The 18,434-nt window shown below is 37.0% G+C and overlaps 2 protein-coding genes across 3 annotated transcripts in view; both read left to right on the plus strand.

The window, feature by feature from the left end:
- The first annotated feature begins 1,888 nt into the window (after positions 1-1,888).
- LOC141760931 (butyrophilin-like protein 2) overlaps positions 1,889-18,434 on the plus strand; it is a 46,744-nt gene continuing 30,198 nt past the window's right edge. Inside the window, exons 1-7 of the mRNA XM_074624046.1 lie at positions 1,889-2,558; positions 3,559-3,648; positions 3,777-3,879; positions 5,931-6,272; positions 7,816-8,157; positions 8,552-8,839; positions 8,938-9,069. Of these exons, the coding sequence (XP_074480147.1) occupies positions 3,786-3,879; positions 5,931-6,272; positions 7,816-8,157; positions 8,552-8,839; positions 8,938-9,069 (1,198 nt within the window). The 5' untranslated portion in view covers positions 1,889-2,558; positions 3,559-3,648; positions 3,777-3,785. The remainder of the gene's footprint in view (positions 2,559-3,558; positions 3,649-3,776; positions 3,880-5,930; positions 6,273-7,815; positions 8,158-8,551; positions 8,840-8,937; positions 9,070-18,434) is intronic.
- On the plus strand, positions 11,932-18,396 carry LOC141760935 (uncharacterized). Of its 2 annotated transcripts, none has more exons than XM_074624052.1 (6): positions 11,932-12,083; positions 14,640-14,723; positions 15,100-15,177; positions 17,072-17,257; positions 17,541-17,645; positions 17,798-18,396. In XM_074624052.1, the coding sequence occupies exons 1-6, from the start codon at positions 11,937-11,939 to the stop codon at positions 17,945-17,947; spliced, it is 750 nt and encodes a 249-aa protein (XP_074480153.1). In that variant the 5' UTR covers positions 11,932-11,936; the 3' UTR covers positions 17,948-18,396. The 2 variants fall into 2 exon arrangements, with proteins under 2 accessions (XP_074480153.1, XP_074480152.1); XM_074624051.1 differs by having other exon boundaries at positions 15,091-15,177; positions 17,798-18,394.

Below are 18,434 nucleotides of genomic sequence, written 5' to 3' on the forward strand. Positions count from 1 at the left end.
CAAAAAATTCATTAAACCCATTAACCACATCATTCATATCATTTAAAGACCTATCATTATCAATAAAATATTCAGGGTAACTTGAGCTAGTCGAACGGTTTCTAATAATACTGTTTAATATATTCCATATGCCTCTGATATTGTTTTTGTTATTTTCTAGTAATTTGGTATAATATTCCTTCTTGCATATCCTCATAATATTAGTTAATTTATTTTTGTATTTCTTATATTTATGTTCTGCCTCTTTAGTTTTACATTTTATGAATTGTCTATATAGAGTATTCTTTTTTTTACAGGCATTTTGCAGTCCCTTTGTGATCCATGGTCTGTTTGTGTTATTATTCCTAGCATTATCTTGTTTTATTGGACAGTTTTTGTCATATAATGACTTAAATATATTTAGAAATGTTTCATATGCTGTATCAACATCATTTCCTTCATAGAGGGTTTTCCAGTTTTGTGATAGCAATTCGGTTCTGAATGCATTTATGGATTCTTCTGTTCTCAATCTCCTATATTTGATTTTATGGTCCTCCTTCTCTTTTCCACAATCACAGTCATGGATCACAAAAACTGGCAAATGGTCACTGATGTCATTCATCAGCAGCCTCATTCACTATATATACTTACATATACAGGAATATGTAAAACTTAAAACAAAGACACTTCAGTACTCACTCAGTCTGAAGCAGAGAGCTGTAACCTCCATGTCGTCTTGTTGCTGTCTGAGCATCAGACTGAAATACAGCTGAAGTTTAATGTAGATGAGAGCTTCCTCTTCCTGTTCAGTTTGTTCAACACGTTCTCATCTCAACTCGTCACGTACCTCTGCTTTGTCACGCCCCTTGGCCTCACTTTATTTTTACCATCAAAACCACTATAGTTACCGTTGGCGTCACTTTAAGATTAGGCAATAAAACCACTATAGTTAGGTTCACAACAGAACTACATGGTTGAGCTTAAAACTGATACGTTTGTACAGAACAAAGACCCTGAACGTTGTGAATACGGGACACGGACAAACAGCTGATTGTAACGTGACGCACAGGACACAAACAGCGGTCTACTAGATGAAAGCCTTGTGTGTTTTGTGCATTTCATACTGACGCTAAAGAGTGCCTTGTGCAAAGGTTGCTGGATTATTTCTGATGTTGATACAAAAACTGGGGCCAGACTCTCTGGAGCCATCAGCAGTGTGGTACCCCATCATGCCACCCTAATATTCCTGCTTGTAATTGTAGGGATTTGTCAGTAACAGGTTTGGTTATTAGCAAATTAATTAATAATAATAATAGAATTATTAGTATCAATAAAGATTATCAATTAACATTCATATTAAATGGGGCACCACCCTGGAACTCTGGTAGTGACATTACTCATGGATGGTAGTTACGTAACAAATAAGTTAAATAAACGTTAATTTCTGGTTTCACACGGGACTCGCCAGTTTCCTGGGCAACAGTCTGCTTTATACTTCCTGGTATAACACATGTGCAGTAAAATCTGGTCTGCACTCGCCGATACCCAAAGACCCATGTCTGCCCGTGACCCAGCCTCCTTTCCATAGGCCTTGGTTCACGATTACGTTAATTACACACAAATTGAAAGCCAAAAGCAAAATGATAATCTGAGGCATGAAATAGTGCAGTTAAAATAAATATAAACATTAGTAAATATTAAATAGTAATGTAAATGTAAATTTGTAAATTGTAATTTGTTGACCCTTTCATTCTCTACCTGTCCACCAGATGCCCTCAGACTTTTCCACCTGACTCTCATTCACCTGCTCACCTGTTCCTCATTCCCTAATTACCCCTCACAGTATTTATACCAGCCCATCTCCAGCTGCTCCTCGTCAGATTGTTAATGATGTGTATGTCTTTGTTATCTGAACCTGAACCTGAACTGTTCCTGCTTTTCTTTGTTGCCTGTTCCTGTGTTTTGGTGTTTTGCCCGTTCCTGACCACCTTGACCAACAGCTGAAAGACAACTGGATGTTTTGTTTTGCAGGCAGAAATCTTTTGTTAAAGCTGCTACAGTCAGCGTTAACATTACCGAGTGTCAAATCTGAGGTTTATAGATGAAGCTGTTTGGAGCTGAGAAACAAGTCCTGTTCTGCCCCCTGCAGTGAGATAACAGACCTAACAACTATAGACATAAACTAAGACATAAAAAGACAATGTTATCACTCCTGAAGGATTTAATTGCAGCTGTAATATTTTATACTAGTAAACCAGTCTCAACAGGCTCAAAGTCCAGCTGATCATAAAAACACTCAAAGTGAAACTGAGCGTAGGAAAGCAGAGCCAATCACCAGACTGTGTTTAAAGTTTAACTATAAAAGAATTAATACTTTCTCTAGCTTTAGACTTTAACTAACATGTACATCAGATCTCAACTTATTGCAATCTCTGTAATTTATTGGTGATTTATTTGTTGCTGCTGGTTTAAACTAAATCTAAAGCAGTTAACTACACTGATGTTAAGATAACAGCTTATCAATCATTTATAGACTTCACACAGCAGTCTGAAGAAACGTCCGAGACATCATGAAACTGGTACGTCGTCTTCTTAATTTATTTATACCTCTTCTACATGTTTTAACTTCTATTTTAAAAGACATTGTCACTGTCTAGAATAAAAGCTGGTCTGCCTTTAGACAATAAATATAGTTTATAAAAGAGAAGTAAAGTTTATTTTATAGTCTTTGTGTCGGTGGAAATGTTGTATCCGTGTGTAAAATGTATTTCAATTGCCGGGTAATTGTGAATCAAGCAGCATCAAATCACACATAGATGTTATAGTAGACGTACTGTCTGTGTTGACAAAAGTATTATTTAATATCAACATATTCACAATGAATAATTTTAAATTTGGTGTGTGTGTGTGTGTGTGTGTGTGTGTGTGTGTGTGTGTGTGTGTGTGTGTGTGTGTGTGTGTGTGTGTGTGTGTGTGTGTGTGTGTGTGTGTGTGTGTGTGTGTGTGTGTGTGTGTGTGTGTAACATGGACTACAACGTACCAAATAGATGGGTAACACAAAAACTAACAAACTTTACATAGATACACATTTACATACACAAATACTAATATTAATTATTTCTTTGATTGATTCAAAATTGTATTTCTAAATCAGCCAAGTCGTATCAATTACAAAACAACAACCTTTTCTTGTTTAACCCCTGAGATCCACGATCCCGAGGACATCCAATCACCGAAAAATGCAATTCTTGCAGAAATCTCAAAATGTCAAAAGTTTTTGATCCCAAATCACATCATGTCTTTTTCTCTGGTGTTCCTCAAGGTCTTGGTGTCTTAATGTGGCATTTTGGAGGGATTACTGATCATTTTTAGTAATTCTTAACTGGTAAAAAAAGGTTAAATTTAGCACCAAATCTGTGTATCAAATGGTATCAACACAAACATTTGCTGCAACAACTTATGAACTACATGTTTACAATTAATTTTAAAATCAATACATTTATTGATTCATGTTTATTTCTTATTTATGGCTAGAACAACTTAACACAAACAAATTAATCTCAGGTTTGCATCTTTCAGATGATGTTCACCACTTCTTTGTGACATCTACTGTTGACCTGCTATCTCCCCCTAAGGACCCCCTGGACCCCCTAAAGAAGACTAAAACAGGTCTATTGTGGGTCTCAGAGAGTTAATGGAGCATTCACTTGATTTGATACATTTCTTCTTCTTTTCTGTACTAAAAGTCAGGATAATAATCAGGATTTTAATACACTGTATGACTGATTCATTTTCAGAGCTGCAGGATGCTTCACCAGCCCGACAGACTGTCCCTTCAGTCTCCGCTGAGAGTCCTCAGTGTTTTGGTTTTCCATCTGCTCCTAACTCACTCTTGTAGAGGTAACTCACACAAATGCAGTCCTAAGCTGATTATCATAGCAGGTTATCATACGGTGTACATTTGCTTTGTAGAAATTTTGTTTAGAGCGGATTAATAATCAATCATTAATTCATATGAAAGTATGGATTTTTAATTAATAACTCAAAATTATGAATCATAAACACATTAATTGTTGTAAAAGGTAAAGGAGAGTGATGAAACTGAGCTTCAGATATCACACACAGTTAGTTTACTATCAGAATTCAACCTTATATTCAATTAAATTATTAAATTTGGGACGCAACCCAATTTTGGAAAACAAAATATTGGAAAACTTCAAATGTTTATATCAATCAATTGAGTCCTATAATCTCAGGGTTGCTACGGAGTTCTTGGACATAGTAAACAGCTATCCGAGTTGTTTTACAAATCATATAACCAAGCTCTTTATAAAATTAAATGTTTATTTGAAGAACTACATGACTAAACTACTAACAGAATATAATTAAAATAAATGATAAAACAAGTGAGAAGTAATAAAAATGATTAAAGGATAATTGAAGGAATACTGTGAATACAACTATGAACATTTATGAATAGAAAATAATTAAATGTGACCAGGTCAATTCAGGGACTGATAGCTCTCTGATTGAATCTGATTTCTGCCTATCAATGAAATTCAGTTTTTGTATTAATGCATCAATCAGCAGCAGCAAGTTTAAGAAGCACCAGGGAAGATTGAGAAGCAGTTTCATATTCTAAATTTAGGTTTTGTCTAATTTAGGTTTTGAGCCTATATCTTAATTATTCAGTTATCTAACATCAACTATTAAGTTCTTAAACTGACCTTATTTATTAATTAACTACAAATGTGTTTATTAGTCTGCTCATCAAAATCTTTCACTACTGAAAATGTATATATATATATATCACCTTCCGATGTTTTTTGATGGGTAGGTTGTTCTGTATGGAGTGGTCACAGGTTCTGTCTGGACCTTGGTTTTTTAGATCTTTTTGTATCCCACGGTGCGCCTCGGCATGAATCGTTTTTCCACCTCAATGGCCGTCTTTGGCGTTCACAGGCACCTTCGAATGTGGTCGGCTGACATGTTCCCTATGGACTCGCCTTGAATCTTTATATATATATATATATATATATATATATATATATATATATAATTGAGATAAAAGTTTTTGGCAAAGTAAAAATTAATTTTAGACAACATAAAAGAAAGGGATATGCAAACAAAGTTGATTATTACAAACTTAATTTGCTATGTTTTAGGCATGTGTAACACAAGGAGTCAATTTATGTTTGGTGCAACACACCATACACTTCATGTAGATTACAAATATATATCAAAATATAAGATTAACTGAGGCCTTAGTGTGCACTCACATTTCTGTTTGCGATATCTGGGGATATAAAGTATGCATATATATTAATAATCTATATGTAGGCTGGATGAATCTTAACACGTGATTAGCTACAAAAGTCCAGCAACACGTTTCAATTTCCTCTCGTTACATGCATACAGTCTTTTAGAAAAAAACGTCCGTCTTCACAGGAAACAACTTCCTTAGGTTTATACAATGGAACTACTTGGTTAGATTTGTGACAAATAAGTCAACGTTGAATTCTGAACACCAGTCTCCTGGGTGAAAATCTTTATACATCCTGGTTCATGATTACGTGAATTACATATATACATCCAGGCTTTAGATTCAACTCTGCCTTCTCTTAACCGCTTTGACCAAGATGACAACCTTTCACCAACTTTAACCTAGTGGTTTGAGTTGCATAAATAAAACCATAAAATACATGAAATATAGTTTTAGGTTATATATAAAAAAGAAACCAACTTTAATCATGATTTAGTTGCAACGAGCAGATACTGCAGGGGAAACCTTAAATGCAATGCAGTGGACATTTTGCAGATATGCTCATTTAAAAAAAAATTCTCTTTCTTTTGATAAAAAAAATTTATTTGGGGCATATTCTATTTCTTTCAAAAGGTAACAAGTACACATAGTTTGGGTGGTTTAATAAAACATATCTATTTCTTTCTAGGTCAGTCCACGTTGATCGGTCCACTTCAGCCAATAGTGGCAAGAGTTGGCGATGACGTCATTTTGCCATGTCACCTGGAACCTGTGATGGATGTGACCTCAGAGACGTTGGAGTGGAAGAGATCTGACCTGAACCCAAGATATGTCCATGTGTTGCGTTCTGGTCAGAATCTTGACAAAACAAAAAATCCATCCTACAGAGGAAGAACATCACTGTTCACTGATGAACTGAAGCGAGGAAACATTTCACTGAAACTCTCCAAAGTGCAACTCTCTGATCGGGGAACGTATGAATGTGACATTCCACTACGGCATAAACAATCGTCTGTCAAGCTTGTTGTTGGTGAGTAAACGTGCAGCTTGTGTTCAGAGTGCAGTTTGGTGCAGGCTGTGTGTCCTAGGGCCGGGACGATTCACTTATCTCCCGATTCAATACTGTTACGATACTTGGGTGCCGATTCGATATGTATTGTGACTTTTAAGTATTGGGATTCTACAAGTATTGCGATACAATATTACAATTTACTATGATTTGTTAACTTATTTACACATAGGAAAAATTAGAATGGGAAACTTTTAGAGTCATTGTCAGACATATTTTATTACATTTTTTTCAGCAACCCAAAAATCAAAGAATAAAGACATTTCCCTCACAGATGGTCAGCTCCATCGGGGCCGTTTCAATGCAGAGAACACAAATGTCAGTATCTGGGTACTCCACAGTTGTAGCGTCGGCCCGTTTGACCACGGAGACGGGAGAGACGGCCGGCTCGACCACCACGTTACCGCCATACCATAATGTTTCCTGTCCATGACAGAGTTAGCATGCAGCTTTAGCTCTGCTCTGTCTAGCTCTGCTTTTCCTGTCAATGTGTGAAACCCAAAGTGTTTCCATCCTTTACTGGATGTGTAGTGTTTACCACGCTGGATTTAACATGTGAGGGTGCAAGTCGTATCCACGCTGACTCTCCAACGTTTTATAGTTTTTAGTTTCGGCCCGCTGCAGTTTGTTTTGGTTGACGGATACGGAACGGATATGATATCAAGTTACTCAGACTACAACAATAAAAGCGGTAACTTCCTTCTACCTCCACATTGACTCGAATGAAGCTAAAATATCGATTCTGATATTAAAAAAACAACAACTTCAAAATCGTACAAAACAATTTGCCATACATAGGTGAATCCATTATTTTCCCAACCCTAGTGCATCCAGTAAAGGATTTTGGTGGGAACAGCTGTCAGACATTGATGTTTGGTGATAAAGTATACCACAGTCATATAACATCAATGCCAGTGTTATAGCACTGAGCGCTGCAATATCATTGTGATTATCAAATTGTCGTCTCCATCTCAAACAGATTTAACGCAACTCTCACAACAACCACCTTAACAGCAAACGCACAGTCTGTGTTATTTGTTTCACTATTTGTACTGTCATTAATATTTACAAATTCATTAACGGAAAAATTCTTATCAGACATTTGATCCCTTTGGTTTTAGTTAAGAGTTCATAAAACAGCTTCATTTCACAATAAAAGACAAAGAAACTAGCTACAAGTAAAAGGCTGATTGTGGTAACTGAAAACAGTTAACTGAGGATTTAAGTAGCGGAATAATATTTAAATATATTAAACTAATTAAAGCTACTGTTTCATCATTGTGTTAATGTAGAGCTCCTAAAAGTCTTGATTTTTAATAAACAGGGAGCTTTAGAGAAAAAATCACATTAATGTGGGATCAGGAAATGTGAATTTTGTGCAAGATGCATTTAATTATTAGCTTTGTAATTGTGCACATTTCGAAACTCGTTTAATCAGGTTATTTTTTATTTCATTAACTTGATTTTGAGACCGTTATTATTGTTTTTGTTTTTTTCCTCCCAGTCGAGTCTGAGTTGATCGGTTCACCTCAGCAAATAGTGGCAACAGTTGGTGATGACGTCATTTTGCCATGTCATCTGGAACCTGCAGTGAATGTTGCTGCCATGACATTAGAGTGGACGAGACCTGACCTGAACCAAAGATCTGTCCATGTGTGGCGTGATGGTCAGGACCTCATACATGTTAAAGATCCATCCTACACAGGAAGAACATCACTGTTCACTGATGGACTGAAGCACGGAAACATTTCACTGAAACTCTCCAAAGTGAAACCTTCTGATGAGGGGAGATACAAATGCTGCATTCCAGATATGAATACAGACTCTTTCATTGAGCTTGTTGTTGGTAAGTGGACACACTTGTGTTTTTTTTTTTTAAAGACAATGAAAAAAACATGACACTCCAAAGTCTTTAGATACCAAGAATGTATCTTAGTACAGCCTCCAAACACATCACTTCTTATTTGGGGAAATCTGAAGCTAGACAGACTAGTTACAGCTGCTCAGCTATGACTGGACAATCACTGCTTGGGGAGGAGTTTAGCAAATAGTCATTGATTAATAAACCAGACTAAGAGTCTACTGCCACACTATCAAATGGATGTACAGTATGTTTGGCACAGTAGTGCATTAAGTTAAATGCCAACATCAGCATGCTAACATGCTCACAATGTCAATACTAACATGCTGATGTTTAGCAGGTTTACCTTTATTGAATGTTTCCTTTTGCTCTGCATCAGGTGCTGTCTCCTCACCGGTCATAACTTTAGCAGGGATTAATGAAGCCACCGGAGGAGTGATGTTAGACTGCAGGTCTGAAGGCTGGTATCCAGAGCCTGAGGTGTTGTGGCTGGACGGTGAGGGAAACCTCCTCTCTGCTGGACCTCCAGAGACAGTCAGAGGTCCTGATGACCTCTATACTGTCAGCAGCAGAGTGACTGTGGAGAAGAGACACAGCAACAGCTTCACCTGTAGAGTCCAACAGAAGAACACCAACCAGACCAGAGAGACACACATCCAGGTTCCAGGTAGAAATCATATATTTTTAAGATAAGATTGTAGTTTTAGTTTTAAAAAGCTGGAGTTCAGCTTTCTATAAATGCTATTCTGTGTTTTATCTTTCCAGATGATTTCTTTATCGTCCAGTCCAGTTCTGCTCCCGTCATCACTGGTTTAGCTGTTAGTTTGGCTGTTTGGATCATCATGTTTATTCTGTTGCTTCTCTTTGTTGTGTGGAAATGGAGACAAATCATAATCAGTAAGTCACCAATTTATGAATATAAGTTATTCTTACAGCTTTTATGGTGTTGATAGAAAATCTGGGGGTATGTCTTCTTTTATTTCAAATCAGTCAAGTCGTTAAGTGTTTTATTTTTATAACCCATTTTATACTTCATTGTAGACTCAAATGTCTCATATGCTGTGATATGTTCATGTCTTTTATACTTATTAACTCCGTCTTTATGTTTTCACACAGAAAATACTGAAAAAAGAGAGAAAGAGGCGCTAATGACACAAGTAACGGTGGAAATGGAGGCTCTGAAGGGAAACGAGCAGAAGAAGAGCAAACATGTAAGTAAAGAAACAGGACATTACTTCAGTAGAGGGAGAAAAAGACAAGAACAGGAAATTTAAAGTTTGATCTGCCCTCAAATGGTTCGGTCATACCTGTCAGAGAGGAGCTCTTCAGTTCAACTAGGCGAACATTCCCCTGACCTGTGGGGTTCCTCATGGCTCCATTCTGGGCCCTATCCTTTTTTCTGTGTATATGCTGCCCATCAGCTCCATTTCTAAGAAATATAATATTCCATTTCATTGTTTTGCGGATGACATTCAAATATATTTGTCTTTAAAAACAACCAATAAAGACTCATTGCAGCCTTTGTTTAACTGTCTACATGATATCAGGACTTAGTTGGATCTAAACTCCCTCAATCCTTAATAAATCTTGGCGTAATCTTTGACAGCACCTTCAAATTTGACAAACAAATTAGTTCTGTTGTAAAAACCAGCTGATTTCAGTTAAGGCTTTTGGCCAAGGTAAAAGCCTATCTGTCTCCCAGGGATCTCGAGATTCTTTTATTACCTCTCGGTTAGTAATTCTTTATGTGGGTTTACAACAGTCGTCTCTTCAACGGCTGCAGTTAGTATAAAATGCAGCTGCTCGCCTTCTGACTGGAAAAAGAAAACGTGAGCACATATCCCCAGTTCTGGCCTCCCTCCATTGGCTTCCTGCCCGTTTCCGGATTTTTTAAAAGATTTTATTGCTTGTTTTTAAGGTTTTAAATGTGCTGGCACCACCTTATCTATCAGAACTATTGTACCTCCATACTCCAGTCAGAGCACTGAGGTGGCCGAGCCTTTGCGGTGGCCGCCCCTAATCTCTGGAACAGCTCACCACTTCATATCAAAACTGCTCAGACCGTAGAATCATTTAAGTCGCTGCTAAAGACCTACCTCTTCTCACTGGCGTTTGATTAAGTTTATTAACTACCTTAACTTTGCAGTATCTATTGAGATCTCTAGTGTAGTTCTAATGAGGATGAACAAATGTTAACATGTGAAAGTTCAGTGTTGAGCAGGCTGGTTCACTGTGAAGGCAGAAATCACAAATCACTTAACTAAATAGAATCATTTTGTTCAGTTCAAAGATGCGTAATAACTGACTGTGGAGTTCGTTCACTTTGTCTCCCAAGCTAAGCGGCTGCATCTCTGTCTACTAGTATTATAGGGGCAGCCCAGTCTCACGGTAAAGCATGTAATAGACCGGAAGAAAGTGTGTCAGTGTCACGCTTTGCCTCTCCGAGGCGTGAATATTACACGCCTGCATGGAGGAGCAGTGTTTTATAGTGACGGTTGTAACGTGGAGTTTGTAGCATGTTGTCTAGTGACGGAAGTCTAACTTCAGAGCTAGTTATTTAGTATAAAAAGTGAGAAAGACCAGTTATCTTTGGTGCGTAGGGAGGTTGGAGGGTCCTCTGGGGTAATTGGTAGTTCTCATTTCATGTGTTTTTCTGGTCAAACTGTTGAACTGCAGAGTTTCTAACAGGAACAGCTGAGTGTTCTCAACTCTACTGAAAATGAAAAATTCACACAAATCAGACCATGAGATATACTTCATATTTATGATTTTATTCCCTAATAAGAGACATGTCTCTCATCTTGTCTCTAACCTCTGTCTCCTCTCTCTCTTTCAGTTTAAGTGGCCGATAGTCTCCAGACGGAAGTTCCAGGATGAGCAGCAGAGGAGACACAAAGCTGAGAACAGAGTTCAGACCCTGGAGGAGCTGCAGGCTAAGAACAGGGAGGTTAGTGTTTGTGTTCTCCAATAAAGGTTTCTCTTCCAAAATTAGAACATTATGGTTTTGAAAAAAACATTACTGAGCTTTTTATCTATCTGTAGCATGATTACAAAGAGCAGATTAATAATCAATCATTAATTCATATCAAAATATGTATTTATAATTAATAACTCAAAATAAAGAATGTAAACACATGAATTGTTGTAAAAGGTGAAGGAGAGTGATGAAACTCAGCTTCAGATATCATACACAGTTAGTTTTAATATCAGAATTATATGAATATCATTTTGTTATTTCTTATATTCAATTATTCAATTTAGGACGCCCCCCATTTTTAGAAAAACAGGGAAAACTTCAAAATGTTATATTAATCAGTTGAGTCTCTTAATCTCAGGGATGCTACAGAGTTCTTGGGCCCAGTGAACAGTGATTTGAGCTGTTTCATATAAACACACATCAAATAACCAAGTTCTTTGTAAATTAAATGTTTATTTGACGAACTACATGAATAAACTACTAACAGAATATCATTTAATAAATAATAAAACAAAAGGAAAAAGGTAATATAATGAATGAATAAAAGATGAATGAAGGAATACAATGAATAAAAAGTATATCTTTTAGAGCAGTTAAAGAGTCCAGCGTCTCCAGGACCTCATACTGAACATCAGGGTCAAACACTTCTCACATTAAAAGGAACACTAACAGATGAATATATGTTTATTGTGTATCTGTGTCTGATTATGATTTACTAACAGTTGAAATCAACATCAATCTGTCTGTCTGTTAGCTGGAGGACAAACAACAAGCAGCTGATGAACAGATGAAGACGAGTAATGAAGAGTGGAAGACGACTAATGATGATATGAAGAAGACTAATGAAGATCTGAATAAGACTAATGAAGAGCTGAAGGAGTCAGAGCATCAACTGAAGATCAAGAATGAAGAGAACAGCAAGCTGATAAGAGAAGTACACGCACACACACACACACTCACACACACACACACACACACACACACACGCACACACACGCACACGCACACACACATACCTCTCATCAGAATGAAGAACAATGAAGATGTTTATTGTCACATAAATATTTGCAGGAGCTAAAAAGTGCTGAAAGACACATTAGAATACATGTTTCATAATAGAGTCCAATCTACTTCACGCTAGGAGGGTGTAACGATCAGGACCAGAGGACATGCAGGGACAAGATTAGTGCAGTTTGGACAATATTAATAATCTTTGAATAAACAAGTGACAGCACTCTGAGCTTTAGTTCTCTGCAGACTGAGTCCAGCATGTCATCAGCAGCAGGTCTTTACAGACAGCAGCTCATTGACTGAACTTCACTTCTGCTGCTGGATGCTGGATAGAATAACGTTACAACCAAACTAGTCTGAGTGGATAGTCTACAGGGACAGCACCACTCTGAACCTGAAACTCAACTAGTGGATGTTTCTACCATACTAACTTATAACTTTACCACCAGCTAAATACCTCCACTAATTAAATCCATGCTCTACTTTACAGGTTATGTCAAAGCAAGTTATTAATATGTCTATCTGGTAATTAATACATCTGATAAGTGTATTTCATCAGTGTTTCTGACCACTAGTAGCCAGACTTGGGTAAGTTTTCCCAGCGAACCAGACTGAATTTAACTGGTGTTTCTAAGTAGTCGTGATGTGACTCAACTATATCAGGTGTATTACTGAGGACCAATGAAGAGCAGAGTTGAGTGTTTAGTTGTTTGTATGATCAGTTCTCTAGAAAGCTGCAAGCAGCAACACCACAGACCAAACATTCAGCCTGTTGTAGACAGACATGTTCTGGATAGACACTGAACTAGTAATACAAATGTGTATAACTATTCAGTTCCATTCTTCCTGCAGGTAGTAGGTATGGTATTTTATAACTCTAAAGCAGAAGCATCTCTGTATTCAGTATTGTTGATGTAACAGATGATAAATCAGTGTTATGTTTCCAGTATTAATCCACTCAGAGTAAACTGAGTCAAACTGTCTGAGTATGATCAGGTTTCATCATCCAGCTGATCACAATGAGAATTCATCCAGACATTAATGTGAACATTTACTTCATCTCTCCTCTCTCCCACTTTAACAAACAGCTCTGGGATCAGAAGCAGGAGAAAGAGGAAGCTGAGAGAGATCTGAAGCAGCTGATGACCAAGAACACTGAGGTTCATCTTTTCACCCAAATCATTGTTTTACCTTCTCCATGTGACTTTGATTTATTTTTGAGAAAAACGTGATCAAATTAAACATGAGAACAAATCTGAGAATAACTGAAAAACAAAGAAGTGAAACAGTAAATCTATTTATTAAAATGTGATAAAGATTAGGTTTGTATTGATGTACTCTTTATCCTGCTGAATCTTCATGATGAAACTGATTTTGAGACATTCTGTGTGTTTAGTTTAAAGTTCTTATTTTATAATAACATGTTGGATTTACTAAAGGTTGAAATCAACATCCATCTGTCTGTCTGTTAGCTGAAGGACAAACAAGAAGCAGCTGATATGAAGTTGAAGAAGAGCGATGGAGAGCTGAAGGAGACACAGCATCAACTGAAGATCAAGGATGAAGAGATCAACCAGCTGAATAGAAAAGTAAACACACACACACACACACACACATACACACACACAACTCTCATCAGAATGAAGAACAATGAAGATGTTTATTGTGGTTGCAAAAATATTTGCAGGAGCCAAATATTACCCAAAGACATGCAGTGTCAAATGTGGTGCAATGTGGACAAGTGACATGTTCAATATGAATAAACTTTGAATAAACAAGTGACATCACTCTGAGCTTTAGTTCTCTGCAGACTGAGTCCAGCATGTCATCAGCAGCAGGTCTTTACAGGCAGCAGCTCATTGACTGAACTTCACTTCTGCTGCTGGATGCTGGATAGAATAACGTTACAACCAAACTAGTCTGAGTGGATAGTCTACAGGGACAGCACCACTCTGAACCTGAAACTCAACTAGTGGATGTTTCTACCATACTAACTTATAACTTTACCACCAGCTAAATACCTCCACTAATTAAATCCATGCTCTACTTTACAGGTTATGTTAAAGCAAGTGACTGATATGCCTATTTGGTATAAAGAGCAGAATGTTTAGTTGTTTGTATGATCAGTTCTCTAGAAAGCTGCAAGCAGCAACACCACAGACCAAACATTCAGCCTGTTGTTAACAGACATGTTCTGGATAGACACTGAACTAGTAATACATCTGTATAACTATTCAGTTCCATTCTTCCTGCAGGTAGTAGGTATGGTATTTTATAACTCTAAAGCAGAAGCATCTCTGTATTCAGTATTGTTGATGTAACAGATGATAAATCAGTGTTATGTTTCCAGTATTAATCCACTCAGAGTAAACTGAGTCAAACTGTCTGAGTATGAACAGGTTTCATCATCCAGCTGATCACAATGAGAATTCATCCAGACATTAATGTGAACATTTACTTCATCTCTCCTCTCTCCCAGTTTAACAAACAGCTCCATGATGAGCAGCAGAAGAAAGAGGAAGCTGAGAGAGATCTGAAGGAGCTGATGACCAAGAACACTGAGGTTCATCTTTTCACCCAAATCATTGTTTTATCTTCTCCATGTGACTTTGATTTGTTGCTGAAACCAAGATGATCCAAACTAACCATGAGAGCAAATCAGAGACACTAAATAACTGAAACTCAAAGAAGTGAAACAGTAAATCTATTTATTCACATTCAATCTAATCTGTGATCAAATGTAAAGTTCTTATTTTCTAATTTCATGTTAGATAAATGTGCTCAGAGTAAACAGGTTAAACCTGAGACTAACTATGTGCTCATTATCACAACATCCAGCCAATCAGAAACTAGTTCATCAGGATATAATGTGGACTAAATAAAGTACTCAATGAAACTAAATGTCTCTCTTCATCTCTCTTTCCCTCCAGATTGAGAAGAAGCTCCAGGAGGAGAAGACCAAAAGGGAGGAAGCTGAGAAAGAAGTAGAGAACCTAAAGAAAGAGATGGAGACCAAGGTTCATTTATTACCTAAATCACTGTTTAATTATTTATCTGTGTTTTCATCTCACTTTATTTTAATCATCTTCATAACCGATATTTTTCTGAAACCACGACAACTGAAACTAACCATGAGAACAAATGTGAGACACTAAATAACTGAAACTAAAACACAAAGAAGAACAGTTAATCTATTTATTCACATTCAATCTGTGATAAAGTGTCTGATTATAATTTACTAACAGTTGAAATCAACATCCATCTGTCTGTCTGTTAGCTGAAGGACAAACAACTAGCAGCTGACGCACAGATGAAGACGAGTCATGAAGAGCTGAAGAGAAAGGATGAAGAGATCAACCAGCTGAAGAGAAATGTAAACACACACATACCTCTCATCAGGATGAAGAACAATGAAGATGTTTATTGTCACAACAATATTTGCAGGAGCTAAAAAGTGGTGAAAGACACATTAGAAGACATGTTTCATAATAGAGTCCAATCTACTTCACACTAGGAGGGTGTAACGATCAGGACCAGAGGACATGCAGGGTTAAGATTAGTGCTGTTTGGACAATAGTAATAAACTTTGAATAAACAAGTGACAGCACTCTGAGCTTTAGTTCTCTGCAGACTGAGTCCAGCATGTCATCAGCAGCAGGTCTTTACAGACAGCAGCTCATTGACTGAACTTCACTTCTGCTGCTGGATGCTGGATAGAATAACGTTACAACCAAACTAGTCTGAGTGGATAGTCTACAGGGACAGCACCACTCTGAACCTGAAACTCAACTAGTGGATGTTTCTACCATACTAACTTATAACTTTACCTCCAGCTAAATACCTCCACTAATTAAATCCATGTTCTACTTTACAGGTTATGTTAAAACAAGTGATTAATATGTATATTTAGTTATTAATACATCTGATAAGTGTATTTCATCAGTGTTTCTGACCACTAGTAGCCAGACTTGGGTTTGATTTTTCCTGTGAACCAGAGTTTATTCTACTGGTGTTTCTAAGTAGTCGTGATGTGACTCAACTATATCAGGTGTATTACTGAGGACCAATGAAGAGCAGAGTTGAGTGTTTAGTTGTTTGTATGATCAGTTCTCTAGAAAGCTGCAAGCAGCAACACCACAGACCAAACATTCAGCCTGTTGTAGACAGACATGTTCTGGATAGACACTGAACTAGTAATACAAATGTGTATAACTATTCAGTTACATTCCTCCTGCAGGTAGTAGGTATGGTATTTTATAACTCTAAAGCAGAAGCATCTCTGTATTCAGTATTGTTGATGTAACAGATGATAAATCAGTGTTATGTTTCCAGTATTAATCCACTCAGAGTAAACTGAGTCAAACTGTCTGAGTATGAACAGGTTTCATCATCCAGCTGATCACAATGAGAATTCATCCAGACATTAATGTGAACATTTACTTCATCTCTCCTCTCTCCCACTTTAACAAACTGCTCCATGATGAGCAGCAGAAGAAAGAGGAAGCTGAGAGAGATCTGAAGGAGCTGATGACCAAGAACACTGAGGTTCATCTTTTCACCAAATCATTGTTTTATCTTCTTCATATGACTTTGATTTGTTGCTGAAACCAAGATGATCCAAACTAACCATGAGAGCAAATCAGAGACACTAAATAACTGAAACTCAAAGAAGTGAAACAGTAAATCTATTTATTCACATTCAATCTAATCTGTGATCAAATGTAAAGTTCCTATATTCTAATTTCATGTTAGATAAATGTGCTCAGAGTAAACAGGTTAAACCTGAGACTAACTATGTGCACATTATCACAACATCCAGCCAATCAGAAACTAGTTCATCAGGATATAATGTGGACTAAATAAAGTACTGAATGAAACTAAATGCCTCTCTTCATCTCTCTTTACCTCCAGATTGAGAAGCAGCTCCAGGAGGAGAAGACTAAAAGGGAGGAAGCTGGGAAAGAAGTGGAGAACGTAAAGAAAGAGATGGAGGACAAGAGCAGCTCAGCCAGTCAGAGCTCAAACACAGAACTTCCCATTCTCATTGACGTCAACCAACAGGAAAATTATATCCGTCTCATAAACACGTCTAATCAGGTAATGCTGTTTGTGTCTGTATAAACACCGTATGAGTACTTTATAAGTGTGTAGAATATGTACAGCAGTACCTTAACCAAGTGCATCCTGGGATATTCTGATGGGACAAACCAAGATAATGACCTGATGTTTACCCCAGAATCACTTTCTCTTGTTTTCATGAGAAGACAGAAATAACAGACAATCATTTACTGTATAAACACAATGGATTCATCTATAACACATTATTTATTAGTCTCTTTTAGTCTCATCCTCCCTCTGGTGACTAATTTCTCTCCTTCAGGACCAACGACTGGGAGGCTGGAAGTTAGAGATGGAGGTCAACGAAAAAATCATCTCATTCACATTTAAGTCATCATTCAAACTCAATTCTAGAAGCAAGTTCACTGTGAGTCTTTGTTGATTTCTCAATTCATGTCTTTCTTTCACCACTGTTGTTGAGTTCCATTAGAAATTAAAGGAAATAATAATGATAAAATATGTGTATTACTTAAAGATTCAATGATTCTGTTTGTAAGTCTGTGACTTTGTATTTTACAGATGTCTGGCACAGGTTGTGTTCAGACCACTGAGCTGTCATGGAAGGACTTGACACCCTGGAACTCTGGAGACAATCTGAAGTTCACCCTCATCAGCAACACTGGCGTCCGACATCAACTCAGTTTTTACTCACTGAAAGATTCTAATTAGCCATCTGTCACACTTTTTTTTGCTTCTCTTACCTTTTAGCTCTTTTTAACTACAACAGGAAAGGAGAAAACGTTACCATCAGTAACACCAGAATGGATTCTGAATGGTAAATAGTGATGTAAACATTAAACATCAGAACAACATGACTCAGTGCTGAAAATCAACTCTTCAGTAATGAACTGTTAAAGACAAAGGATGAAATCAATTCAACTCAATAACAAAATATGAGCTATGCAACTCAGCAACTTTTATTCTGTATGTTTACTAGATTGAATATTTATATTAGATCTCCACAGATCTTTGAAATTCTATATGTATTTTTTGTAATTCAATTCATACTAATAATATGTGATTCCCTACTCCATGTTCTGTAATGAAGAGATAAAAAAAATAAAGACATTTCCAGGTGCTGTACATTTATACCAAATATATCCACTTCCAAGTATGTACTTTTTCATATTGGTCCTGTGAGATACAACTACAATTT

This window comes from Sebastes fasciatus, chromosome 22, assembly GCF_043250625.1.
Source record: "Sebastes fasciatus isolate fSebFas1 chromosome 22, fSebFas1.pri, whole genome shotgun sequence".
Lineage (NCBI taxonomy): Eukaryota > Metazoa > Chordata > Actinopteri > Perciformes > Sebastidae > Sebastes > Sebastes fasciatus.

Coding starts and splice junctions, on each gene's coding strand:
- LOC141760935 (XM_074624051.1), top strand. CDS start 11,937: ATGAAGACGAGTAATGAAGAGTGGAAGACGACTAATGATGATATGAAG. Junction 12,084..14,639: donor ACAGCAAGCTGATAAGAGAA/GTACACGCACAC, acceptor CCTCTCTCCCAG/TTTAACAAACAGCTCCATGA. Junction 17,646..17,797: donor ATTCTAGAAGCAAGTTCACT/GTGAGTCTTTGT, acceptor TGTATTTTACAG/ATGTCTGGCACAGGTTGTGT.